Source organism: Coturnix japonica, chromosome Z, assembly GCF_001577835.2.
Source record: "Coturnix japonica isolate 7356 chromosome Z, Coturnix japonica 2.1, whole genome shotgun sequence".
NCBI classification, from domain to species: Eukaryota; Metazoa; Chordata; class Aves; order Galliformes; family Phasianidae; genus Coturnix; species Coturnix japonica.
In genome coordinates this window covers 35,455,853-35,482,828 of record NC_029547.1, presented here as the reverse complement: position 1 = coordinate 35,482,828, position 26,976 = coordinate 35,455,853, and the positions used below count along the sequence as shown (strand labels likewise).

The 26,976-nt window shown below is 38.0% G+C and overlaps 1 protein-coding gene across 5 annotated transcripts in view; it reads left to right on the top strand.

Moving 5' to 3' along the window:
• TLE1 (TLE family member 1, transcriptional corepressor) overlaps positions 1-26,976 on the top strand; it is a 70,740-nt gene that overhangs the window by 10,863 nt on the left and 32,901 nt on the right. For 2 of the 5 annotated variants that reach the window (XM_015849199.2, XM_015849198.2), the window contains exons 5-6: positions 11,521-11,583; positions 12,518-12,592. In XM_015849199.2, coding sequence (XP_015704685.1) covers positions 11,521-11,583; positions 12,518-12,592 — 138 coding nt within the window. Of the gene's footprint in view, positions 1-4,063; positions 4,107-11,520; positions 11,584-12,517; positions 12,623-26,976 lie in introns of those variants that run through there. The other 3 variants (XM_015849197.2, XM_015849196.2, XM_032441259.1) reach the window with 2 other exon arrangements.

Below are 26,976 nucleotides of genomic sequence, written 5' to 3'. Positions count from 1 at the left end.
AGTGCCCAAAATAAGCACATACTCCAGGGGAGGGAACACAGTGCTGAGTAGCACAGAAGATTTGCTTAGCTTACTATTGACTGTGGTGGCAGCCTTTTACCAGCAGCATACTGCAAAATAATTTCAACTTCTGATCTACTGTGACAGAGAGGTTGATTGCTTTTCGGGCCTCTTTTGTCCTTATTTATTTATTTATTCACTTCTGTTTATGTATGCTGTGGTTCTTTATGCTATTTCAGACCCAATCCTTTTTGTTTTTCCTAGTTGTTTTTTTCTTTCACTGCAAAGTCAATTCTGAAGCTCTCCCCTAGCATGTTACGCATTTCTTTGCAACCCTCTGTAAAATAAGGATTAGGGTAGGTAAGGAGAGTTTCATGTTCATTAGTTCCAAAGTTGAAAAATACTAGTCCAGTCATCCACACAGAACTTCTTAAGTTTTGATGCACATTCTTGTGAAGTTCTAGCAGAACTTTTCTGTTTGCATTGTTCTTAAGAATGCTACACTGTTAGTGTAAAATTCTTAGCGGAGGCAGAGCAGTGTCGCTAAGCCATAGAGGACTGACCTTTTTGGAATTTATTTGGTTTAGATACTACTTACTGTTGTAAAATCTCTACAAGTTGTAGTATGTCTTCCTGCTTCACCAAGATACTTCTAGTTGAAAGGCATTTTAGTGCCTCAGACTTGAACAGTTGAATGGAGCTGGACTATCTTTGCTCTTTCACTAGGTGTTTTCTCTCTATCAGGCACTGTTCTTTTATATGTAGTTTCCTTTCTGCCTGACACTTGCAGGCTCTGCAAGGTGTTCAATAGCGCAGGCTTTGCTAGTACACTTAGTGCTTCTTACTACACTAGTACTTCTTAGTACACTTCAGTTGCCTTGGTTAACTTGATCAAAGCATTCGAGTTCTTTTCCTTTACTGTTTGAGCTGCAGTGTTGACCTTAGGTAGCTAGTAGTTAATATAAATTATGTTCTTGAAGACTTCTGTTTTATAGCTAAGATGGGTGAAAAAAGTTTAAGAAAAAATGTTTCTGGCAGCCTCAGTGTCTTTTGACCATCTCTTTCCTCCTGTAAATGAAGGAATCGAACCTTCTTTGTTTTCTTCTTAGTATGCCATATGGCTAAGCACCAGCTTTGCTTTTGCATAACTTAGTAGTGGCACACAATTCTGTAACTATGTGCTTATGCTGTATATAATTACACTGCGTCACCTGGCATAGTTTTCACTTCTTGCATGCTTCCTTGTTTGTACAACCTCATCTAGAAACTTGTGATATAGGTTCTTGGCACAGTTCCTCCTTACTATTCTTCCTCTGTCCATTCTTGTTCCATTCTCAGATGTGTTAATTTTTGTGCATATCCTGAATACTATTTCATAAAGAGTTCATCTGCTTTCCATAATGCATTTTATCTTTCAATAACAGATCCTATAAAGATGAACTTAACTAGTTCACATCTGATTTCCAGAAGTCTTGATAGCCTTATTATTCTGCCTTGTACCAGTGACTATAAACTGCATAGTGATTGTCAACTTCAAATTACTTTCTGTCTGGTCAGTTTAAATCAGTTCTTGTCTACAAGATGTAATCTAGATGGCACCTTCACTTTCTGAATCCTGTGAGCAGAATATAAACAGAACATAATCAAAAAGGAAAGAAATTTATTGGCATATCTCCAAGATTTTGCTGAAAGACTTCAAAATCTCACTTTCCCCACATAATGAAAGTCACTGTTATACCTTCCAAATTCTGTGTGGCAGCTAGTTCTGATAACAGCTAACAAAATTTGTCAGTCCTCTTAACTTGTTATTGATTAGCAAATCACCTGATAGCATCTGAACCATTGATATGAGCACACCACTAAGGCTTGGAATTCTTTCAGTGACTTGAGGTGTTTGAATCTCATGTGTGAATATAGCAAATATTGTAAAACTGTGAAATTGCATCTGAAATGCATAAGTGCGTGTGACATGTTTGATTAAATTCAGCTTAGTTTGATAGTTGTTCCTGAAGTCTTAGTTAATGTAGTGTATTGTATTGAGTTTTGTTGTTTTTTTTCTCTCTGTATTTCTATCCTTTGTCTTGATATAGATGTGACCCGTCTAATAGATGAAGGAAAGGCTGTTGATGTGGTCTACTTAGACCTCAGCAAAGCCTTTGACACTGTCTCCCATGCTGTTCTCCTACAAAAGCTGGCAGCCCGTGGGTTGGATGAGTACACTCTCAGCTGGGTAAGGAGCTGGCTGGAGGGCCGGGCCCAGAGAGTTGTGGTGAATGGAGTTAAATCCAGTTGGAGACCAGTCATGAGTGGTGTTCCCCAGGGGACGGTGCTGGGACCTGTCCTCTTCAACATCTTTATTGATGACTTGGATGAGGGCATTGAGTGCACCCTCAGTAAGTTCGCGGATGACACCAAATTGGCAGGGAGTGTCGATCTGCCTGAGGGTAGAGAGGCCCAGCAGAGGGATCTGGGTAGGCTGGAGGGCTGGGCCAAAGCCAACGGGATGATGTTCAACAAGACCAAATGCCGGGTTCTGCACTTTGGCCACAACAACCCTGGGCAGCGCTACAGGCTTGGGGCAGAGTGGCTAGAGGATTGTGTTGAGGAAACAGACCTGGGGGTACTGATTGATGCTCGGCTGAACATGAGCCGACAGTGTGCCCGGGTGGCTAAGAAGGCCAACGGCATCCTGGCTTGCATCAAAAACAGTGTTACTGGCAGGAACAGGGAGGTAATTGTCCCCCTGTACTCGGCATTGGTGCGGCCGCACCTTGAGTACTGTGTTCAGTTTTGGGCCCCTCACTACAAGAAAGACATTGCGGCCCTGGAACGTGTTCAGAGGAGGGCTACAAAGCTGGTGAGGGGTCTGGAGCACAGGCCTTACGAGGAGCGGCTGAGGGAGCTAGGATTGTTCAGCCTGGAGAAGGGGAGGCTCAGGGGAGACCTTATAGCTCTCTATAACTTCCTGACAGGGGGTTGTAGTGAGCTGGGGGTTGGCCTCTTCTCTCGTGTAATCAGTGATAGAACTAGAGGGAATGGTTTTAAGCTGCGTCAGGGGAGATTCAGGCTGGACATTAGGAAGCATTACTTTTCGGAAAGAGTAGTCAGGCATTGGAATGCACTGCCCAGGGAGGTGGTGGAGTCACCGACCACGGGAGTGTTCAAGAAACGCTTGGATGTGGCACTGAGGAATATGATTTAGCCAGGAAGTATTGGTAATGGTTGGACTAGATGATCTTCTAGGTCTTTTCCAACCTTGATAATTCTGTGATTCTGTGATATGTGGTACTGCTTATTTTGCCAGTTGGCATGCTCTTTGTTCTACTCAAGAGCAGATTCCAATGCTGTTGTAGTTTTACTTGATTGTTGATAAGGACTAAATCCCAACAGAGAGTTTTGTTCATATCTTGAGTACTTTAATTGTATGTGCTTGATTTGAGGTACATTATGCTTTTACATTTTCAAAGCCTACATAGATTTAGGCACTTCCACAGTTATATAATACCTCTGACATTCTTTGGCCATCCCAATAAAGTGGCTGTCTGTGTTTAGTGCTTTAAGAGTGTGTGCAAAAACTTGGTTGTAGCTTGTGGGATTGAGAGCAAAATAGGAAAGATTTTTGAAGTGTATCCTAAATCAGATGAAGAGCCAGGGGAATGGGCTTCCTTTCTGTAAGGTGTAGCAGTTGTAGCTATGCTGTTTTTATGACACCTTTCTTTTATTCTTTTTGTTACTTCCTTTTTCTTATATAGTGCTGTGTTGCTCAGCTATTCTTGTATTAGTTTAGTTCTTAATACCCCAATAGCAATAACGTGAAACATGTTTGATAATTAAGAAGAATGTGTGGGATGGGAGGAGCTCATCTGGCTTAGCGTTTCCCCCTGCTTTCAGTTAGGTTCTTCGTGTGCTTCCCTGAACAGCTGTTACTTGGTGGATGCTTCTTGTTAGCCTCCTTAACTTGCTGATCTGCTAAGCTGGTCCTTTTCCTTTTTCCTGTAGAAATGTTTTCTGCTCAACTAGTGAGCTGAGATGTTGGACGATTCTGAACATCTCCAGGAGTGCTTTTGGAATAAGGTGATCAGTGCGTGCCTCTGGAAGTGAAGGCGGTGAGACTTTCTCTTTTGGATCAGTCAGACTCTGACTTGCTCTGCCATCTCATGAAATCTGAGTAAATGTGTGTGCTCCGAAACAACTGGGAAGTAAATTAAAAGCTCTCTGCTGGCTTCAGAGATTTAAACAGTTCTTTGTATTGAAGGTTAGCATAGGCATGGAAACAAAGCTGCAGAATTAAGATTTGAATGAATGCAAGATGAACTGAAGTTGGATTAAAGGAGAAATGTTATAATGGCTCGTTTTAGACAATTTTAGCCAAGAAAAGTCTTAATATAGTGAAGATGTCAGGATGTTCAAGTGATCCTTTCACACAACGGCTTTGCTGTTGCCAGTTGACTTAGGTTCCAACTGCATTTACAGCTGCAGATGGGATGGGCAGTTGTTTACAGTGGTTCAATGAAGGCTGCACAGAATCTGTATTTTAATAGAAAGGACTGAAATTTAACATCTGAAATATATCCAGTTACTTTACAGTTGAACAAAGTTCAAATCTATAGTAGATGTTCATTAAATGTAGCTGTTGGCTTGTATGTGCATCAGATCCAGCTTATGTTTAAATTAACATGACCTTTCTGTAACATAAACTAACATCAAAAGAGGCTTCAGATAAATGTAGTTTAGGTAAGAAGTGTACATTTAGAGATTATCTGTCATTCTGCAACTTTGTCATTTTGAGGATTTTGTTCTGTTAATATTTCTGTTGCTTATTCCTTTCTGCACTCCCACTTGCAATATGGTAATGTTTTGTTTTTTTTTAATAGCTAAAGATTTTTCATGTCAGTCTTCTGGGGTTTTAATATCATCATCTCGTGGGTGGCCGACCTCATGATTAAAATGAGCAGTACAAACATGGGGCAGAAGGAAAACTCTATTTGTTAATGATGTGTCATGTTAAACTGACAGCTTATCCCCAAAATACAGAGATTGTTCTTGTCGCTGAAGTGAATGCTACCCACTGCTGCTTGTCAGATTGAATTTCAGCTGCCTGTTGAGAATAAACCTTCCCTCCTCCTCCTATTGGTTCGAATGTTAGTAATGACAGTGTTTATAATTTAAAATACAGTTTGAAGGCCAACTTCCACAGTTTGTCGCATGGTGGTGAATATGGCTGTAAAGGGGAGATGAATGTGGCTACTTCTCCCGGTCTGTTACTCAGGAGACCAGTAAATTTGATTGGCTGCTTCAGTTCTAGCAAAATCATTTGATTTGTGAGCAATTGAAAGATAAGATATCCAATTACCCAAATGATTTGCAGGGTTAGCCAATGTTGTCATGGAGACGTGAGTTGGAACAAATTAAATTTTAAGCAATAAAATAATTTTAGAGCACGTCTGGGAACAAGAAAATTTGGCAGTGGCACTTACCTGAATTGAATTTTAGCTTGACACACTGTTGTTTGACACTGATATACTATGGGGGCCTAAACTTCTAAATGGCATATTGCCTTTTTCTTTTTCTTTCTTTCTTTTTTTTTTTTTTTTTAAGCCTTACCATGGCAAAATTAGAAGTTATACTCTGCAAAATGTTGGTTGCGTGTGTGTGTGGTTTTTTTTTTGTTTTTTTTCCCCCCCTTTTTTTTTTAATGTGCTCTATGAATAGGTGTGATTTTTGTTGTCTCTGAAGGTCTGAATCACATTAAGAACAAAGGCTGCAGCACTTCAGTGCTGGTTGTTCTAGTGTTTCTGCAGGAAAATAATGAGTACTAACAGTTAAAGACTAAATTGTACACTTGCAGTTTCTTACCCAAGGACTTCATAGACATAGTTTTCAGCTGGTTCTGGTTTGTTGCTGGCATTAAAAATGGTCAAGCATGTTCCATAAAGAGGACTTTTATCCACATGCTGTTAGACATATGCGGATGAAAATTGGTCTGAGGTCAAGTGAGTAGTAACATTCTCATAGCCTTTGATTTTCCTCCTCATTCCTACTCCAGATCATCTCAAATAATTCCGTAATGAACAAAAATACAATATTAACTTTTACTCCCTACTGGGTTGCTGTGTTACATGCTATAAATGTCAATAAGTCCATTTTCTTCTTCCAGAAGGAGTTCAGTGTTGTTTGGCTACCTATGTGTTGAAAGTCTAAATGGAGGCATAGTACTTCAGAATTAACTTGTAAAGCTTTTGTGAATATGATTTGAGAGTATATTCTTTTCTGTGCATTAAAGGCAGGTTGATTTTATTGAATGGATTAGGACTTGCTTTTTCATTATCATAATAACTTTCAATTTTCATATGTTACTTTTCTTGAGTTTTCTGATGTTTCTGAACATTTCTGCTAAGCTGTTTACCTCCAAATTTAGTAACAGATGTTTATTTATTTATTTATTTTTTATTTTTTGAAAATTGGTTTGAAATCATTGAAGTAAGGAAGAGTTTAATGAAGGTGCAGATAGCTGACCTTAAGAAATGTTGATAGAGATCAAATTTTTGGCTTTTAAAAAATGCAATCTGGAAAAAAAAAAAAAAAGCCTCAATGGCCTATTTTGGCTTGGTTATTTAATATTAATATCAATATTGAATATTAATAACATTAATAATTGTTAAAATATTGTTAAGATTGTTAAATATTATAAAAATATTAATAAATATTTGTTTGGTAATGGTAGGCCTGGATAGGACAGCTTTACGCAGTCTCAAAACAAGTGAAGCAACTATTGTCATAGTACAGCTGATTGTCACAATAAAGTCTTCTAAGACTTAATTTTTGCTTTAGATTACTGTAGTTGCTGTAGCTAGTTCTTGCTGTAACAAATATGGGAGGAGCCAACTAGAGCAAAACCATAGCTGTTGTTGAAAACTCTGGAAACTGATGATTGATAAACTAATGTTCCTCACGTGAAAGTTGCATTTTTCAGTCAGAATGGAGGGTGCTGACTCTTACAGGCTAGGGCTTCTTTTATGAGTGATGAAATATGTGCTATGTGTAGTAAGAAATCTGGGTAGAAATGTGGTTCTTGCTTCTTTCCAGTGCGAAAATTCTGTATTTTCTTAAGAAATTGTGTTGATTTAAGTATGAGATCTTACACAGTACTTTGTAATGCACGGGGTGTCAAAACATTAAATGATCTGAAGTATAGACTACTGTACAGGAAAACACTTTGATACTTAAATGAATATTATATTTAGTAACTAACCTGGCTGCTTGGTTCTATGTCATTATGTTAAGAATTTACTTTAGCAAGAGAAAAATCTAAGTAGGAACACTTGAGTTTGGCAATGTTAGGTCAAAACATTGAAGTCCTTAATTATGTGGAATGATAGAAAAAAAAAAATAGGATTAGTAAAGCCAAAAATAAAGCTCAACTTAATTTTACAAAATGGAGCTGAATTCCTTCAGGTTAATTTTTAATGATACTTCAGAAAGGAGGGTGACACTTCAGTAAGAGGTCTGACAAGCTTGTCATTTGCAAATAAATCAAAAGACAATCATTGCAACAGCAAGAACCAGTGAATGATGTAGTTTTGTCATTCTTTGATTGGCCCCACACTCGAGCCCTCTATTAAAAATGAATGCATTCAAGAGGTTGTGCATTAAGAACACAAACAATTAAGGGCTCTTCAGTTGACTTGCTAAGAGCCGCTGTAGAGTGAGGAGAGCTTTCATGAGAGATGCAGGCTTCTACTGTCTGCTTTACCAAAGGGCTGAAGAACATACGCAATTAGACGTTTGTCTCTGCTCCGTGCAGCTTTCTGCAGAATTTTCTTTGTTTACTCCTCCTTCTGACTGTTCTTCATGGCTCAAGATCAGCAATTAGATAATAGGTATGTTATACTGTGAAGCCTCTGAAAGTAACTGATAAGTACTTTTAAACTATTAAGTGTATGAGCCCTAACTTAGAAAAATATAGCTTGCTTTAATGTCACCAACTATATATGTTCTATCTTGATTGACATATATGCATACACATTTTCCCAAAAAACTTCTTTGAATGAGTCTAGGACAACTTGGCTGATCAAGACAGAACATAAATAATTATGTATGTATATACACCTATTCAAATTTATTCCATCTTGATTTGTATTTAAATGTATGGAGCTTTCTTTTTTCTCAACGCTGAAAAAAAATACCTCTTGATGGTGAAGATTAAGTGAATTTTGCTTTAGTACCTAGTTTAACCAACTCATTAGAGAACAAAGATATTTTAAAAACATATTTATAAGTAAGAGTACTTTTTAGTAGTTATTGGGGTGGGGGTGGGGGGGGGGGGGGGGGGGGGGGGGGGGGGGTGGGGGGGGGGGGGGGGGGGGGGGGGGGGAGGGAGAGAGAGGGAGGGGGAAAGAAAAAAGAAAAGTTGTAGAGATCTGCTAGTAGATAAATAATTCTAAGTACCTTATCTAATTGTGTCTGGGAAAGAGTGCCATGATGCAGACTGCCTTTTAAAAATGAGCAGATTTCTGTTATGAGGTGTGGAATAGAAAATTTTAGTTTTCTTCCAGAGTGAATGCCTATTACCTGACTCTTATAGCAGCAGCAGCACATCTTTAAACAAGCACTTGTTTATGACTTCTACACTTAAATTTACCCACAACTGTGGGTAAACAGGAGATGTTGTTTATATATGATGGATGCCTTGCTTCAGAAGTTGTTAGGAAGAAATTCTTTCCTTCAAATTGTGGTGAGGCACTGGAGCAGGTTGCCCAGAGAAGCTGTGGATGCCTCGTCCCTGGCAGCATTCAAGGCTGGTCTTGTTGAGTTTCTGGGCAGTCTCATATAGCAGTTAGCAGCTTTGCCCAAGGCAGGGGCTTAGAACTAAATGTGTCTGAGGTTCCTTCCAGCCCAAGCCGTTCTGTAATTCAGAAGGATACTTTATTTCGGTTCCCCTCTTAAGTTAGTTGTTTCTAGTACTGACACAAGCACAAAAAGATTAACAGAGGGTGCACCTCTTTCAGGGTTCAAATCTAGTTTTTCAATATTTACACAGTCTCTGATGAATGTTACAATGCAGAGCAGAGGCAAGTGTAGCTCTTTCTTTCTGTGCCTTGTTTGTAATTCAGAGGAATTATGTGCCTTTCTTCCAGGCTTGTCTGATCCTTTATTTATTTATTTATTTTTATGGTTTTATTATAGAAAAGAAGTAATTTTAAAAGTGTAATTGTTGTGCCTCACAACTGGTAACTAGCACATGATGTTATGTGCTGTTGTATTAGTGTGCAGTTCTGTATTTATTTAATCACAGATGCTTGGGACCTTGTAAGTAAGCTCAGTAATGTATATGACTTTGTCATGGGTTACCTAGATTTACCTATGTCCATGACAGGGCGGAGCCACCCCATAGGGCCCCCGGTCCCGGAAAGGAAGGGAAAAAAAGGGAATGGGATAAAAACAGCGGCAATCTAAGGAGGAAAACTTATTTTACTAAATATGATATCAGAATACAAGATAACACAATATAATATAATTGAGGCTAATAAATTGAACGAAACAGAGAGAGAGAATCCCCAAAAACCGAGAGGCCTACTGTGAACTCTAGGTGACATGGCTGGAACGCATCCCATTCCCCGAGAAGTTCGAGAGAGAGAGCTCCAGACTGGGAACGAGATTATATAGTGTCCTGGTCCCGTGACTTATCCTTGACCGTGATGTTCTCTGGGATATGTAGTCTTCTTCTGTGAACTGCACATTTGGCAAAATCATCCATGCTTTACATGATGCTACGATGTGGAATACTGATAGCAACATTACAAAATAACAAAACCATGACAGACTTGCATGCTTTCTAGACTGCACTGAAAACAGACTTTTCACAACTACAATAAGGATACTTTTCAAAACTCTGGAATAGACTCTTGTGTGGCTCATACAGTCTGAAACAACTTTTTAGGGTAAACCAAATTACTTCTGTCCTGTTTTGCTTATTTTCCCACTTAAAACCTGCTACAGTTCATCTTAGCTTCTGAAAACAAAGTTAAATCTGTTGGCCTAAGACTGGGTTATTGGAAATTAACCACCTCATCTCAAACAGTAAGACTGCTGTGTAACGGTCTTTTCATAGCTTAATGTTTGTATCCTTTAAGCAAGGCATGTGGAAAAATGCCTTTCAATATACAAATTTTCGCAACCATTAAACACGTCTTTTTTCCCTTGAATTAAGGGAGACTTAAAGTACTTACAGATCTGCCAGTAATTTGGTAATGCTGATAACTCATTTATGCTGTTTTTGGTGATAGTTTATCTACTACCAGTGAACGGAATGATTTATTTTTTTATGCTCATAGACCAAATAAAACAGAAATGGAGCAAAGTCACTTGCTGGTTGGAGTTGTGTAAGAGGGTAGATATTTCTATTGAGAACAGAGACTCATCCACGTTGTTGCCGGGAGAGAGGTTTGCTGGAAAGCAGCTGTTTCCTCATTGACCATTCATGAAGGAGCTACTTTGCATAGAAAGAAATGATCTCTGAAGTGTTCAGGAGATCCACCAGGTCAAGTCACATGTCTCTGGACATACAGAAACACTGTGAGGCTTTTGTTTTCTAATTACTGATTGTCTGATATGTAAGCATCAGCACATCTCAGTGTCTTTGTAAGAAATCTGGAGTGATTGGAAGGCTTCAAACAAAGGCTCAGCAGATAAGTTACCAGTGTTTTCATCCAAATTTCTTGAGTTTCTCTTTGTTCAGGTTTTGGCGTGACATTTGGCCGACAATTGACATCAGCGATTTTCCCCATTTATATCCTAAAACAAAACTGAAAAATAGGGACAGTTGTTTAAGGCTTAGTGATAGATAGAGTGATTCTGAGCTGCTCTTAGCACAGGACTGTTACTACACAGGTTTATTGTTCTCCTGCTACTCATGGTTTCACTAATTTGTTGTTAATGACTACCTTTGTCTTTTCCACCCTGGATGTCCTTACTTTAATTCTGTCTTAGTAAGAATGTTTTAGAAGCTTGTATCTTTCTTACCCATTCTTCATTGCTTCTCTTGTAGTATTTTGTATTCCTGTAGTTTTCTTTCCGTTAAGAAAACCAAGATTGCCTTTTAATTGGCAGAAAAAATTGATCATGAAAGAAACATTCTTCTTGCATGCCTGTCAGCTCCATGTTAGGCTGCTTAGTAATTCAAGTAACAATAAATCTTAGTTTTAAAAGACTTTATTGTGGACTTAATGTTTTTCAAAAATGCTTTTCTTGTTCATTAGGCACAAATCTGGCCCTTGTACGTAGCTAAATTTGTATACAGATTAGGTGCTTTAGACATAGCAGATGTCCCAGAGTAGCTAACTAAATCTCTGTTCTCATTTAGACTTAAATATTAACTATTTGTATTTGTAGTGGTATTAAGACATGGATTTCTGTTATTTACTCCACAGTGTTAACCTAATACGATCCCGTACAGTGGCTGATATGTGAGAACTAGCAGAAAACATGATTTTAATCAAAATACTTACTTTTCCTCCGTAGACAGAAATCGCCAAGAGATTGAATACAATTTGTGCACAAGTCATCCCATTTTTGTCTCAGGAAGTAAGTAAAACTGTTCAGCTGTGAAAGTGCAATTATGTTGCTTTTCTGTTTGCAAATTAGCTAGTTTTAAGATGTTAATTTTATCACAATGAACAAGTGCAGGGAACATCTGTTATAGCTGAAGTGTGCAAATCCCCTGCTAATTTGGTTTGGCAAATCTGAGTTAAACTACTGACAATGGCTCATCCTTTTTCATTCCCAGAGGAGGGGGGAAGTATTTTTACTTTTTTCTTTACTTTAATAAATAATAATAATAATAATAATAAAAAATCAATGCAACAAAATGCTTTTGTTTCTGATTGTGGTGTTTATGTATTTGATATTCAGTTGTTGAATGTGCTTCCAGTGAAAATAAGTATGCTCATTTATATCAAAATTTAGTGTAAAAGCTGAGTAGTTATCTCAAATGCAAAATGCTCTTTAAGGTTACAGGTTTTGAATGACTGTGATTGTAGCATATTATAGTCAGCTGCTGCTATGTGTTCAAGGGTGTTATTTTGGGCATGCCTTTTCAAACTCTACAGTTTACAAAAAGTATTTGTAGTTCAAGTTAGAATTTAGTGAAGCATTTACTCTTCCCATTTAAGATTTCTGTAGATTTTGCTCTGTGGACGCAGTTTATAAATGTTGAAATTACTTCTAGTATGAAGCTGATGTTATTGTACTGCCAACTCTATTAGAAAATCATTATTCATTTTTTCAGAAAATTAATTTTGAAGTGGAACTGGGGGAGAGATGAATTGCCTACTTTCAGGGCTGTTGTTTGCTTTTGATGGAAAGGATGAGAAATAGAGTACTGTTCCCTTTTTACCTGCATGAAGTGTATCTTGCAAGCAGCTTGAGCTTCTCCAGAGAAACTGCTTGTTCAGATATTTTTGTTCCTAGTTTTATTTGTTTCACAAATTCCTCCTCATGTCCTTTCTTCTTTTAATAGCATCAGCAGCAAGTGGCTCAAGCTGTAGAACGTGCCAAACAAGTGACCATGGCTGAACTGAATGCCATCATCGGGGTACGTGGCCTTCCAGGTCTACCTCCTACAGTGTGTATAACTTGCTTTCATATATTATCGCTTTACTGTTCTTAAAATAAGCCTAATGTTTTGACATCTAACATTGTTTTGGTGCTCAGTGTAGCTCAAGTATGTTTGATTTCCTTGCATAGATTTTATCAGGGATAAAGTTAATAGTTTGCTTAGAATGCTGTGTGGAACAACTTTCACTGCAAGAAATGCAGTGTTAGGACTGTTGTTTGTTTATCTGTAAGTATTGTATGTCAGTTGAGGTAGTTACCTTTTCCTCATTCTTTTAGTCCTTGCAGCCTGTACAACTATTCATTCTTCTTTCTTTTGCCTTCTTGTGATTTTTTCATAATTTTTAAATTAGCAAGCTACTGAAAAGAAACTTCACTTGCTTTTGAAGTAGTATTAATTGACTGACACAGGGCACTAATAGCCGTTCACCAAGTTTGTGCTTTTAAATAAGCTGAAATTAGTTAATTCTACTTGCTTGTGACTGTTTGTCAATCACAAATCATTTGTTTTGTGTTAATGAACTTTCTGAACCATACATTCCTTCCACTTCATGAGTTCATTTTCCCCCCCACTAAGTCTAGAATATTTCTCATGTTTTCTGCCCTTCCAGACTAAGTGAAAGAAGTAGCTGAAACAAGAAGCCGTCCTTTCTGATTTTATTCATATGTGAGCGCCTTGAGCAGATTCAAATTACTCATTTATCAATTTATGTTAATTGCTTGTGAGAAGATGCCCTGCTGGTCTTTATGGTTCCCTCAGACACTTTGTAATGATAATTAGACATGCTGCTGTATGGATTAACAGTGCCATAGTCCAGTGACGTCTGCAGACAATGGAACCAGTTAATCCATCTGTGCTTAAAATTACATCCCAACTGGAGATGGAAAAAAAAAAAAAAGAAAAAAAAAAAAAAGAAAAGTAAGAGCAAGGGAGGATTAAAAGAATGAGCCTCAGCTTGAAAACTCTCCTTTCATCAGTTTCTCAATTGCAGATCTGCAGTCGGTTTGTCTGTGGTAAGCTATTGGCAGTCAATTAGGTGAAATAAACTGGGAGGGTGACCTTCATTTCCTCTTAATAGCTTTTCCTCCCTGAAATGGGGAGCTTCAGTGGACTTTCAGCTTAAATTTTATTCAAGCTGCTTTATTACACTTGACAGATTAGCTTTGCATAAACATACCCCTACCTTTCAAATCTGAGCTGTTTTTTCCCCTGCATATCAAATTTGGCTGTTACTTAGTTGATTTGCTAATCACATTCTAAAAACCACACAATTACATCTGTATTTGTCACAATCTCCTCTGTTCTTTGTTTGTGTAATGAATTGCTTTATTTCAAAGATCAAATCAGGTATTCATACAGCACATGTACATCTGTGATACTCGATTAGCAAAGATTAGAGAACTGTACTTTCTTCCTTTTTTTTTTTTTTTTAAAATGAGTCCTTTACAATGAAAATTGAAAGCCCTTTTTAATGAGCTACCTTTAAAGATTATATGCAGTAAATGGAAGTATGCATTAAAAGTGTATTTAAAAACAATTCTACCGAACTTGAGGTAGTGCTGCCAAGCCAAACCAAGTCTTATATCCTGATGATGTCATTCACTTCTTTTAAGCCTGCGTGAAAGCCTTTTTAAAACAATAGTGATCTACAAATACCATACGCAATGAACAGGAGTAGTAGCCTCAGCTTTTTCACTTTTAAATAGACTAAGATTCATCAGAGTAAACACTTCACTGTGTCTTCTGAAAGACTTCTGGGTGATGCCGCATCAGCCCAAAACTGATTAAGGAAATCATCACATTGGGTATGATTTGTTTGGCCATGTCTATGTATGTCTGTGCATTTTACTAAAATTAGATGTGTGTCACAATGATCTTTTACAGGCTTATGTGGTTCAGTAATTATCTTGTGCTGCACAATAAGTTTCATGCTCTTGACATATGCTTGATTTTGTTTGAAAGGGGCTGTGTGCATCCTGAAAAATCTGAATAGCATGAAATTGGGTTGACAATTCAGTAGACCTTTGCTCTCCCTCACTGAGCATGCAGTGTGTCAAGCCCTCTCCCCAGAGGGGAGGAGACATCAGAAGCCTATCTGTTCTTACACAAGGCAGCTGCACTGGAAGTAAAGCATGGCCTGGTCTGATAGCAGCTGTCAGTATTGTTTAGAGACCTGACTTAGAGTAAAGAACAATGGAAGGGCCATGCTGTTAAAGTGCAATGTCTTTCAAGATGAGAAAAGAAATAGTAATTTAACGGTTTAGACGTCTATTATGAGCATGAAAGATCACGGAACTTCTTTCAGAATGCAAATAGGCTGCAGCATTCTGTAACAGAAGAAGATTGAGTACCCTCTGGGGTCATACTACTGAGGATAGTTGTGTATAGTCAATTTTGAGAATAGAAAGAATCCTGAACTTCGGTAGCATGTGTCCACTTGATTAATTTCTCCTGACTAGATAAAACTGGCATTTTTGTTGGTATTTAACTTTTTTTTCTTCTTCATTTCTGTCTTAAAATACCATTGTTTTCTGGTACTAAGTGATTCATGAGTTTCCCTGCTAGCTTGCCTAAATTAGAGCAAAACACAGTTCTTCTTGCTGCTGGGCTCTGTTTGAATTCTAGAAGATAAAAAAGCCTTTAATTAGTGGCGATGTTTGTTTGTTTGTTTTTCAATTTTATTTTTTTTTCCAGCCATCTTTATTTTATAACTGTCTTTCCACTTGAAAAAATAGAATCCTGTTAGAAGACAGCCTGAGGTTAGACATGTTTTCCTTGTGGAGCAGTCAGATTCTTTTTGGAGTATTTGCAGAGATAGAAGTCAAATTTTTGAGTCAGTGTATATTAAGGATATATATACGTATTTAAAAAGAAACAAACAACAAACTGACACATTAGAAAAAAATGTAAGTAATACAGTTCGTCTTGATTAGCTTATGAGTGCTAAACCTCTGAGCTGATTAGAACATTTGGGAATGATATTTTGGTCTAAATGGTTATGTCTTTGGCTTTATGCTTTTCCCACATGTTCTTGAAGGCTTTACTTTCCAGCTAGCTGTGTAGCAGTGAAACTTAAAGACAAACAAATAAAAAACAATAGAAAACATAAAATAAACAAAAAACAACAAAAAAAAACTTGTATACTTGGGGGGGTGGAAGAAAGGCAATGCTACAACAACGCAGCACAAAACCACTTTGGCCTAAAGGGCGCGCCTGTAACTGCTGTAGGTGCAAGAAGTGGTTTAACTTGAAGGGATTCTTTTCTGGAAAGTGTCATGCTGGGAAGAGTAAAGGATGGTTGTAATTGATCTGTCTACCTAGATGTAAACAATGTAAATGTGTTAGATCTTTCTACTTTAAAATTAACTACAACAATTTCAAAGTAGAATATTATGCAAATATCTGAAATGAGAAATATAGGCAAAAAGCTGAAATATTTTTTAGCACTGCATTTTTAGATGCACTGTTTCAGTATATCATCAGGCATGTCTTTGAGTTTTGAGGTAGGTTGCTAATAGTTCTGTGAAACACATACCTTCTGGACTGACAGTACTCCTGAGACTGATTGAGTTATAGGTCTCTTTGAGGTCCCTTCACTGTTGCATTTGGTGACTGGCTAAAGGATTAGCAAGATGCAGGATTATTTTTTTCCTCTCTTGGCTGTGGTTGCCAACTATCTCTGGGATTGCAGTGTGTGAAGCTTAAGAGGATGAGGTTAACCTCTTGAGGGTTTATTCTTATGAGTATGTAGTTAATCCTTAGAAAGCCTATAAATAACTAGACTGTATGTTTCATTATAAAATAGAAATACAGATGAGAGCAAAAATGAATGCATAACTTAATGCAAGGGAAGAGCTAAGCAGCTGTACCATTACTTCAGATCTTCCTCAGCCATGATCTGCATTATGCCTTAGGGAGAGGGGAAACTGTCTAGTCGCTTTAAATTAAATAAAATGAGATCTTGAGGTTACATACTGAATGGCATAGGGCTATAAGTAGGACTGTTTTGGAGCTGGAGAGAGAAGCAATGGGTGAATGAAGCATAGAGATATAAAGAGAACTAAGGATGTAGTTTGGAGAAGCAAATGTGTAATAAGGTGAAGTCAAAGGGGAAAAATTCTGTTCTGGGGGGACTTAGCATGCAAAATAAAACTGAGTTACTGACAAAGGCAGAACCAGTATGAGCAGAAAACTGTATGTATGTACCTCATCACTTAAGTGCACTAGAAGTGCATGGGAAAACACCCAACTCACTATACTTTTCTTGGAAGAGAGTAGAGACAGGGATCTCTAGGAGGACTGTCTGGAGAAGAAGAGAAGGCCTGATTTTGTTCTTGGGTGAGGAGACTAGCATGGATGGTTAGGATAACTAGGAATTACTGAAAACGTGGCAAAGTTATGGCTCATTACATCAGTATGCTGTATGTTATCATGATGCTATAGAGTTTTCAGGATTCCTTTTATCTGGTAATTCCATTTATTACTAAATTTTCAGTTGTCCAATCTGCTGTCTTCTGTAATGTTCAATTTCATGAGAATGTCTAGTACTGTTTTTAAAGGTGCTAGTTAACTGCAAAATAAAAAAATAGAAAAACAAACAAAAAAACCCAGTAACACTAGGACAGCAAAAGCAAGGATTTGCAGAAGTAGTGCTTGAATATGTTTTCTGGGGTGACTGGCAGGAGGGAGTTACTTAGGGATGTATAGGGAATTTCCAAGAAGGTTGTCCATGGATTGGAAAACTGACATGAAAATGAATGTGGTGCCATTTCTTATGACTAAGAAACTTTTCATTCTTTGTCTCTGAAATGTGTTTATAGTTGCTGGCAGCTGGGACAAACAGGTGATGTGTCATTCTGAAAACTATGCTGAACTTTGGATTTTAATTTACCAGAGATAAATTTTTGCTTAGGTTACTATCTTTGTTTTCAGCAAGGTTAAAATTTCTGAAGAATAAAAGACTCAGTAAGAAAAATAAATGCTTTATTGTACTTATGTATCATTAGTAAAAAAAATAAAAAAAAATAAAAAATCACACTGAGTAATATTTAAGTCCTTTTCAAATTGGTGTCTGCTTGAATCGGTTGGTTCTGGCCATTGTAGCAGTGGGAACATGCTTTTTGAAGTGTGTTTGGATGGTAGTGAAATACTGCTGGTAACTAAAAGTGCAAATACATAGATTTGTGGTTGCAAAGTGAGTAATAGTGGAAACTCACAGTTTCTCCCAGAGGAAAGAGAAAAAAAAAATGTTGGCAGTTTCTTCAGACCAGAAGCAATGTGTGTTGACAGCTTCATTCTAGAGACTTAAGGTTTGCATGTGAGTCTTCATAACAATAAATATGTACTTGTCTAATTGTTAAAAAAATACAAAACAAAACAAAAAAACCCCTGTCTTCTCTCACTTAACGCTGACAGCAATGAGAAAAAAATAACTTCTTTCAGGAAAACAGCCATTTTTACCCAAGTCAAAAAGTGGAGATTTTATCTTCTATGTTTTTTTGACTGCAATTTAGAATTAGTTGCTTACAGGTCATTTGAAGACATCTTCCTGCACAAAGACTTTTTTTTTTTTTTTTTTTTTTTTTTTTTTAAAATAGTCTCCCCTGTCCTTCTGGCCCATGCTGTGTGGCATTGGCCCTGCAGTAGATATCTCTGAAAATAATACCTCCTATTTGTTGCCTTGGAAACTACAACAGATGTAAAGAGCACAGTAACAGTATTTGACAGAGCAAATTCTTAGCAATAAATGTTTTTCAACGTAGCCATCACCATTAGCTATGCTGTTTTTTTGCCAGTGATGAGTAAAAGCCTGCGCGCTGTGCTTGTAAAAGTGTGCATGGCGATGTGGAACATGATTTGTCTTTCATGTCACTGTCACCACTGCTGAAATTTACCACTCATCACCTGACTACGCTCACATCCACTGCTTAGTCTCTGTAAGTGTTCAGTAACTATTGCTGAATGTATGTGGGTACCATTTTTTCTCCAGGGAGGAATTCAGTGACACACCTTTGCTTTGTACACGCTTTGTTATCAGATGCCAATTTGTCAGATTTCCCCTCTGCTGCCATCTGTTGTATAACAATAAAATGTAATGGAGTATTGAGGGGAAACTTCAGCTTCTACTGCCATGCTACCCACATCCAACTCTTACATCACGGACCAACAAAATAAAGTGAGAGGCATTATTTTCAGAACAGTCCTTATAAAAGCTTCTGATTTATCCATTGTTGTGTTGTCTTTTTTCTTCAGTACTAACTACAGTTTTGCTGTTTGACTTAAGGGAGAAAAGAGGCAGTACTAGTTCAGGGGTCTACAGAACTTGATCTTCTGTGACTTATTTCTAGTTTTTGTTATAAGCTGATTGAGACAGGGTTTGTTATTAATCCAGACTCTTCATAAACATTTTCAGAAGAATTGCTATCACTAGAAAAGTTTACATATAATGAATGTGCACAGGAACTTCTATATATTTTGTAATAACATAATTGCTACACAAATATTTAACATAATGTGTGTGTATACCTATATGTATAAGGTTATGCTAGGCAGCAGAACAGCTTCATTTTTATAATCTTGCTATTTTGCTGGTATAGCTACTGATAGAAGTGTTAACAGTGCTTCTATGCGTCTGTACTTGTTATGAGAGGAATTTGGGACTTGCTTGCTTCCCTCCTCCATGAAAGCATGAAAAGGAGAAGGGAAGGTAAATCCTCTCTTCTGTTCTTAAAAGCCCTTGTGTGGATGCAGCTTTACCAATGGAGTGCTAATGCTACTTGGGGAGAAGATGCTGTTGAACTGGAAGGATTCCATTTGCTGGCAGGATCCTGTGTCTTCTCTGCAGAGCCCTGCCAGCCTGGAACAAGCTACAGCAGCTCCCCTGAATAGCTAGGCTGCTAGTGCAGGTTTGCACTTGTGAAAGTCCCATTCTGGCAGGGCTGTATAATTATTCTCTCTGCATCAACATAAGGTTAAAAAATATGCAATTTATAATTATCACAGACTTTTTCTTAAATAGCTAATTGATGGTGATTTTAGAAGAAAAACAGCTGACTGTTCACTGGGTGAGGTAATTAATCCATTTGGGTGGGTCCACCCACATCTGTCATTCCAAAAGTGATCTTTCTGAAGAGCCCTGAAGTGTAATATCTCTTTATCTTTTTAATTCTGGTGCATGGACTTGTCCTCTAAAATGCTAGAAGGAAGGGCCGAGAAGCCTAGCTGTTAAAAGTGAGACTGAAAAGCACAGAAAATATTGAAGCTGTTACTCAGCATAGAGCTAAGGAAAAGGTAAAGTACTTCTGTCTTCTCTGCAGTCTGTGTGTCTGATCTATAACAGTGATGTTGGAATAAGTTAATAGTTAACAAGCTGGCCTTTTAAATTATTTTTGTATTTTCTATTTACATTATATTGTAGAGCACTGGAAAGCTGTTCTTATGGAGCTATCTACTCTATTAAAAATGGGATCATGTGATTTCACAGGAATACCCTGTATGTACATGTAGATAGGCTGGTAATGACTACAATACTTGATAGTAAGCCGAGCCTTTCTTGTGATGAGATGTCACTTTCTTTATTAAAAAAAACCTCAATTGTTCATGAAGTGCAGATTGTATTATAAAATATTTACCAGAGTTTATATTTGATATCTGTTAATGGTTTTAAGAAGCTCTCAGAAACTCTTTCAGTTATTTTTGTGGATGACTGAATTTAGAGTGTTGCTACCTAAGTTTGGGTTTCAATACAATTACTTTCACCCCTATTGAGAACTGCTGTCTCAGTTCCTTTCTGCCAGTTCTTTGCAGGTTAGCTATGTACATAAACGGTTTGTTTGCCCCAAGAGAAGGTATGGCAGCATTATGACTGCAAGTAATTTCTTTTTTTTCCCCCCTTTTCATAAAGAATAACTTTTAATCTTATATAGGAAGTGTATGAGGAGTTATGCTTGTTAGCTTCCTTTACTTATGGAGATTAAAGGATGTATTTTGATCTCTGTACAAGGGGAAGAAGGAACAGGCTCTAGAGTTGACAGTGTTCAGTATTTCATGGCAAAGCTGTATAGTACAGATTTGTAGAAGAAGTACATTTTACAGTGGAGCAGGTATTCATCAGTGTAAAATTGTAGTTAGAGCACCAGTGCATGAAGCGTGGTTGGTTGTTTTTTTGTTGTTGCTGTTTGTTTTTTTGTTTTTTCAGTCTTCCTGATTCATTTGAATTCAGTCTTGCTTTTCCTACTTAAAATTTCTTGAGAACAAAGAGGAGAAAAGATACGATTTTTTCAAGGAGAATCCCATAGCAGAGAAATGAAAATGAATTCTGAAAATGAGGGATATAACACTGAAGGAAAAGGGAGTCAGGTCACAGGGTGCAGGAGTATTTAAGAAAGGAAAACAGAAATAACACAAAACCGTATACTTAACATTCCTTTCCAGTACTTGAGTGCATCTTACATGCTAAATATTTTGTATCTTCTGTGACTTTTATATATAGACAACGGTGGTAGAAAGTCTGATTGTGCTTGAAGTTGCTCTATCAGCAAAACAGTGAAATACAGCTTCTCAGCCTTACTTCAGTTATCTTATGTGAAGTTGTGAGGGGAAAAGAAGACTGCTTGGGGATTTTGTGTGGGGAAGCAACCTTTATGCCAGTATATCTTGTGTTTTCTGTTTTGTATGAGGCAATTTATACCGCTCTATACTGTTTCAAGAAACTTGGTAACATGTGTAATTGAGATTTATTAGTATACGTAGAGATACTTGAAAAAGTAGAACTAAGATCTGTGAAAATTTTCTGAGTATTCTGTTCAGAAGTTTGACAGTTTAAAAGAAATTCCTGTAATAAAAAATATAGCAACAAAGGAAGGAACTTGAGTTATTTGTATTCTTTTGTACTTTGATATTTGCTTTCTGATGTCTGTTATATACTCAGTAGAATTGAAGATAAGTGACAGACATTATCTAGGCACTTTCTGTAGTAAGCATGAAAAAGAAAAATGATATATATATATTTTTTTTCCCCGTGAAGCAGCCTGGTCTTAAAATAGTTATGCCACTGTCACACAATTTTTTTCTGAAATATGTTTTTGGATAGATTTTGATAGTCGGTTCTTCTGTGGACTTAAATCTCTGTAACAAAATGACATTTCATGTTCTGTGTAGGTGGAAGAGGCTTGCTGAAGATGCTTTTTTTGTTGTGAGGGGACCTTTTCTTCCCTTACTGTAGTCACCATGGCTTGTTTACATAACAGATTTGAAAACAGACAACAGTTTTCAAATAATTGTGCAAACCCTACGAAGAATCCATTCTTGGCTCACAGGCTAGAGATGCTGTAGTGGGCACTTTCAAGTTTATATATTATAGCTTCCTATGTGTCAAATTTAAATCTGAACCTCTAGAAGAAAAGGAAGTAAAGAAATCTAATGAACTAAAATAAACACAGATATTTCAAAAGAAAGAAAATAAAACAATAATGGTAGGAGCTGGCTATTTATTTATTAAAAACAAACAAACAAACAAAAAACCCAACACTTCAACTCAAACTCTGAAATTGTTGAGGGGCTGAGGTTAGTGGGGACCTCTGAGTCCTTCTGGTACAACTTCTCTGCTCAAGCAGAGGCACCCTGAGCACGGTGTCCAGGCCAGTGTCCAGGTGGATTTTGGAAATCTCCAGGAAGGAGACTCTCCAGCCTCTGGGCAACTTGTGCCAGTGTTCCATCCCCATACTTATGTTCTGGTTTGTTTCCATTGCATCTTGTATTGATAACATGCATCACTGAAAGGACGCTATCCATTTGGATATTTGGACATCTTGGTGAGATCCTCCTGAGCCCTTTTCTCTGGGCTAGTCATCACTGTCATCTTCATGACCTTTCATTGGAGTTTTTGCAGTAGATCCAGATTCCTCTTGCTTGCATTATGAAGGGAGCCCAGAACTGGATACAGCACTGCAATTTTATCATCACCAGTGCTGAGAAGCCTTGAAGGCAAGTGTTATCTCCCTGGTCCTTCTGACTGTACTTTGCCTAGTGCAGCCAGGGTTATCATTAACTTTCTCCATGTCAAGAGCACACTGCTGGATATGTTCAATGTGATGTCGTCCAGAAGCCCTGAGACTTTTTTTCCTGAACTGCTTTTGAGCTGTGTGACTTCCAGAATGTATGTGTGCCTGAGGCTGTTCCTCAGTCCTGCCAGATACAGGACTTTTTATTTCCTTTCTTGAGTTTCCTGTCTGCCCATTTCTCCAGCCTGTCATATTCTGCCTGGATGGCAGCATGGCCCTCTGTTTTGACAGCCTTTCCTTCCAGTTTTGTGTTACATGAGAAAGGAGGAAAACTTGGAATTGAGTTTTGCAGATTACAGCAACAGTACATAAGATTAGGATTCACAGGGGTCAGAAGGAAATAGTGGGGGATGTTCAGGTTATATATTAGGTAAAAATTCTTCTCAGAGTGGTAAGGCTTTGAAACTGGCAACCCTGGGGAAGTGGTGGGGTCCGCTGTCCCTGAAGGTTTTCAAGAGAAGTATAGATGTTCCACTGAGGGGCATGGATTTTAGAGGGCATGGTGGTATTGGGTCAACAGCTGATCTAGATAGTCCTAGTGGTCTTTTCAACCTTAATGACTCTAAGATTTTAAAGGAACTGGTAACACATCTTGTGATTAGTTTTCTTTAATAACAAATCTAAGTGCAAGTGATGAATATGTGCTATCAAATGAGTACTCTTGTAAATTAGGCTGCTGTGAATGATGTGTTCTATTTTCTGTTTTTTGTGGTTTTTTTTTTTTTCTTTTTCAAAGTGATATAGAAAAGTGGACCTGGCGGGAGCATAATCTTAGGTTGTTTCCATTTTTGGAAGCTTATAATTATAGTGCTGTATCTAATTTTTTTTTAATTATTATTATTATTTTATTTTTAACAGCTAGGGAAAAGTTTGTTGCTTGGTTGGCTGGCTGTAGCTGGCTATTTGTGCTTTAGTATTGGCAGTCATGTTCTTCGACCATAAACATCTGGTACTGGTTCTCACTTTCCTCAACCTGAGCAGGCAAATAAAAAACCTGAAAGTATTTCTTTCAGAAGGAAGTGAATATAGAAATGAAAATGAATGCAGTAGAGTTGTGGTTGTTATGAAATAGTCCTCCCTTACATTTTAGATCTCTGAATCACTATTACACTGAGTAGGTATTTTTTCAGAACGCCCCTATGGATCTGGGGGATCTATTGATAATATTTGCAGAACTGGTTCTGGTAAGGATTTCTAGAACTCTGCTCTCAGACTGATAGTTCAGAAAGACACTGGGAAAGTCATCTCTTATACTTCAGGACCATATATAGCCTTTTTCCACTGTTGGTTTGCATTTACATCTGAATTTTTAATTTGGTGCTATTGAACAGATACAGAACATCACATATCAGTGTAAGAATAAAAGACATTTCTGTTTTAAGAGCAGGGGAATGCTCTAACTTTTCAGAACTGGGAATTCAAAACTAGCTTTTTAACTAGGCCACCAGAGTTTCTGGCATCAGTGGAACTACTTCAAGGTAAGAAGAGGGACTGCAGGGCATCATGGTCAGAGCTAATAGACATGGAGCCAAAAAGAGGTGTGTTGCTGTGATGTAGATTTCCTATGCATAAACAAAGAGTTAGTAGCTTGCAGTAGAGATTAAAAATTATTTGTGGATAAAAAACTCGTTATAGCTGGAACTAGAATGTTGGACGTGAAGCAGTTTTAGGATTGTTAGTAGGTGCTTGCTTGGAGAAGCAAAGACTGTGTTTTTCACATGTTAATTTTGGGGTCTTCACAATCTTGTTGGGGGATACTAGGGAAAAAGAAAAGATATAATACTATCTAATTCTGACAGCTGAATGCACTATTTCTTTCCTCCCTCTGAAAATACAAAGAACTTCAACTTTTGCAACAAAATGTTGAGTAAGCTATTGATGCTTTTAAAATCAATGCTCTGGTTAATTATCTCAGTGCAGCCACTTAGGTATGCATCATTGCCCTCCTCTCTGCTTCCCATATCCCTCTGAAACTGGACACAGCCCTTGCTCAGCAAGTAATGATAATAATTGGTAGTAAGACAGACCTGTTACTCATCCTTCTTTGAGCACATTTCTTATGGCAGTTGTCTAGTTTTTAATTAAGTGCTAATGAACATGCCTAGTGGACCATGGTACTGCTGCCAAGTTCTTCGGTTTTATATCTCACTGCTACTGAGCTCTTAAAAGGTGACAGAGCAGATATTAGCGTCTTTGAAATGACAGGAAAGTCATTATATGCATAACATAATTGTTTCTAGGATCTACAGTGGCAAATGTCTAGATACTAAATACATCTGGTGATCACTGCTGTTATTCATCTCCCCAGTCTTTAGCTTTTCTCTTTATTTGCAGCAGATTTTCCTTTTTCCCCTCTTGAAAGAATGCAATATACTTTTAACAATTCAAGATATATAAATAAGAAAACAACAGGGCAAGAGCCCCTGGGAAGGGTAAATTCAACTGTGTGTTAGGAAGAACTTTGAAGCCTACGACAAATAGACAGGATATAAAACATAAATCTATACATCAGTTTTAAACTTCATTGTCTCTCAGTTAATAAACATTAAACCCAAACTATGCCATTGATATTAAAGACCATGAGCAAGTTTTCAGTCTGTTCAGTGTCGTGCATTTCAGCATCTTTGCTGACCATTTTTCACTGCTGCCCTTGGTGACCATTTTGGAAAGCACTAAGGTGTTGTGTAGCACAGAGATGCATTTTCCCTTGGAGCTCTCATATTCTGCTCTACACATCATGTAGAGAATTTCTTCCTGGTTAACATACGCAGTCCTATCAGAGAAAGCAGTTGTTGCCATTTTGTTACATATTTTCAGCTTCAAGGGACTTCATTAGAATAAATTAATCTGTTACTCATTTCTAGGGTTTTCAAAATACATTGGGTGTATGTAGGCTACAAAGCAGAGCTGGAGTGATTGCAGATAACGTGTCCCTAGCAGTTTGGTTTCTAAAGACATCAAGCAATGCTTCCTGTAATCATGTGGACTTACTTTTTGCTAATTAAACTAGGCAGGAGAGGTAAGAAAAGAGGGAATCTTCTTGATGCCATAGGGACAAGAATGGAAATAATTTAACTTCATTTCTCTGTTCTGATTTTTTTTTTTTTTTTTTTTTTTTCCATGCCCACAATGTGAAAGATGTTAATTTGAGCTCACTGTTTGGTAAAAGAGTTGATTTCTCTCCACAAAACTGTTTAGAAGGAGAGAAATCACCTTCTGTTCAAAGCCAGTTTCACACACAGCTAGGTAAACTAGTATAATAGTGCACCTGAGGACAAGGACAAGGCTATGAATGTATTACATGTGTGTTGCTGCATGCCTCAAAGGGCAGATGTCCATGTGATTTGGTTGGTTGGTCATAGATGAAAATGAATTAAGTACCATAGTATCATAGTCTTGTGCGGGTTTGGAAGGGACCTTAGAGATCATTGAGTCCAACCCTCGGGATTTGAGCCTCCTGTGTAGCAAAGCGGCACTTCTACCACTTGCACCACAGGGGATTTGAACACAGGCCCCGGTGTTGCAAAACGGCATTCCTACCACTGTGTTAAAGAATCATAAAATCATCAAGTTTGGAAAAGACCTCTAAGACCATCTAGTCCAGCTGTCCACCAATATTTCTCAGTAAACCATATCCCTCAATACAATGTCTAAACTTTTCTTGAGTACCTCTGGAGTGATTAACTGCATCACCTCCCTGCTCAGTCCATTCCGGTGCTGGACTGCACTCTTGGAGAAGAAGTATTTCCTTATTGTCCAACCTGAATCTCCCCTAGTGTAACGTTTCCTCTAGTCCTGTCCCTAGTTACTTGGGAGAGGAGACTGACTCCCAGCTCACCACAGCCTCTCTTGGTAGTTGTAGAGAGGGATATGGCCACCCCTGAGGTTCCTCTTCTGCAGATTGAATAATACCGGTTCCCGTGGCTGTTCCTCGTAAAGCCTGTGCTCCAGACCCCTCGCCAGCTTTGTTGCCCTTCTCTGGACATGCTTCAGGGCCTCAGTGTCTATTTTGTAGTTAGGCGGCTGAAACTGAACACAGTGCTCAAGGAGCATCCTTGCCAGGGCTGAGTACAGAGAGTTGATCACTTCCCTGCTCCTTCTGGCAACACTGTTTCTGGTGCAGGCCAGGATGCCACTGGCCTTCTTGGCCACCCGGACACACTGCTGCCTCATGTTCAGCTGTATGTCAATAGGTAAGCCCAGGTCTGTTTCCTCTATACAGACTTCCAGCCACTCTGCCCCAAGCCTATGCTTTGCTTAGGGTTGTTGTGGCCATAGTGTAGTACCTGGAACTTGGTCTTG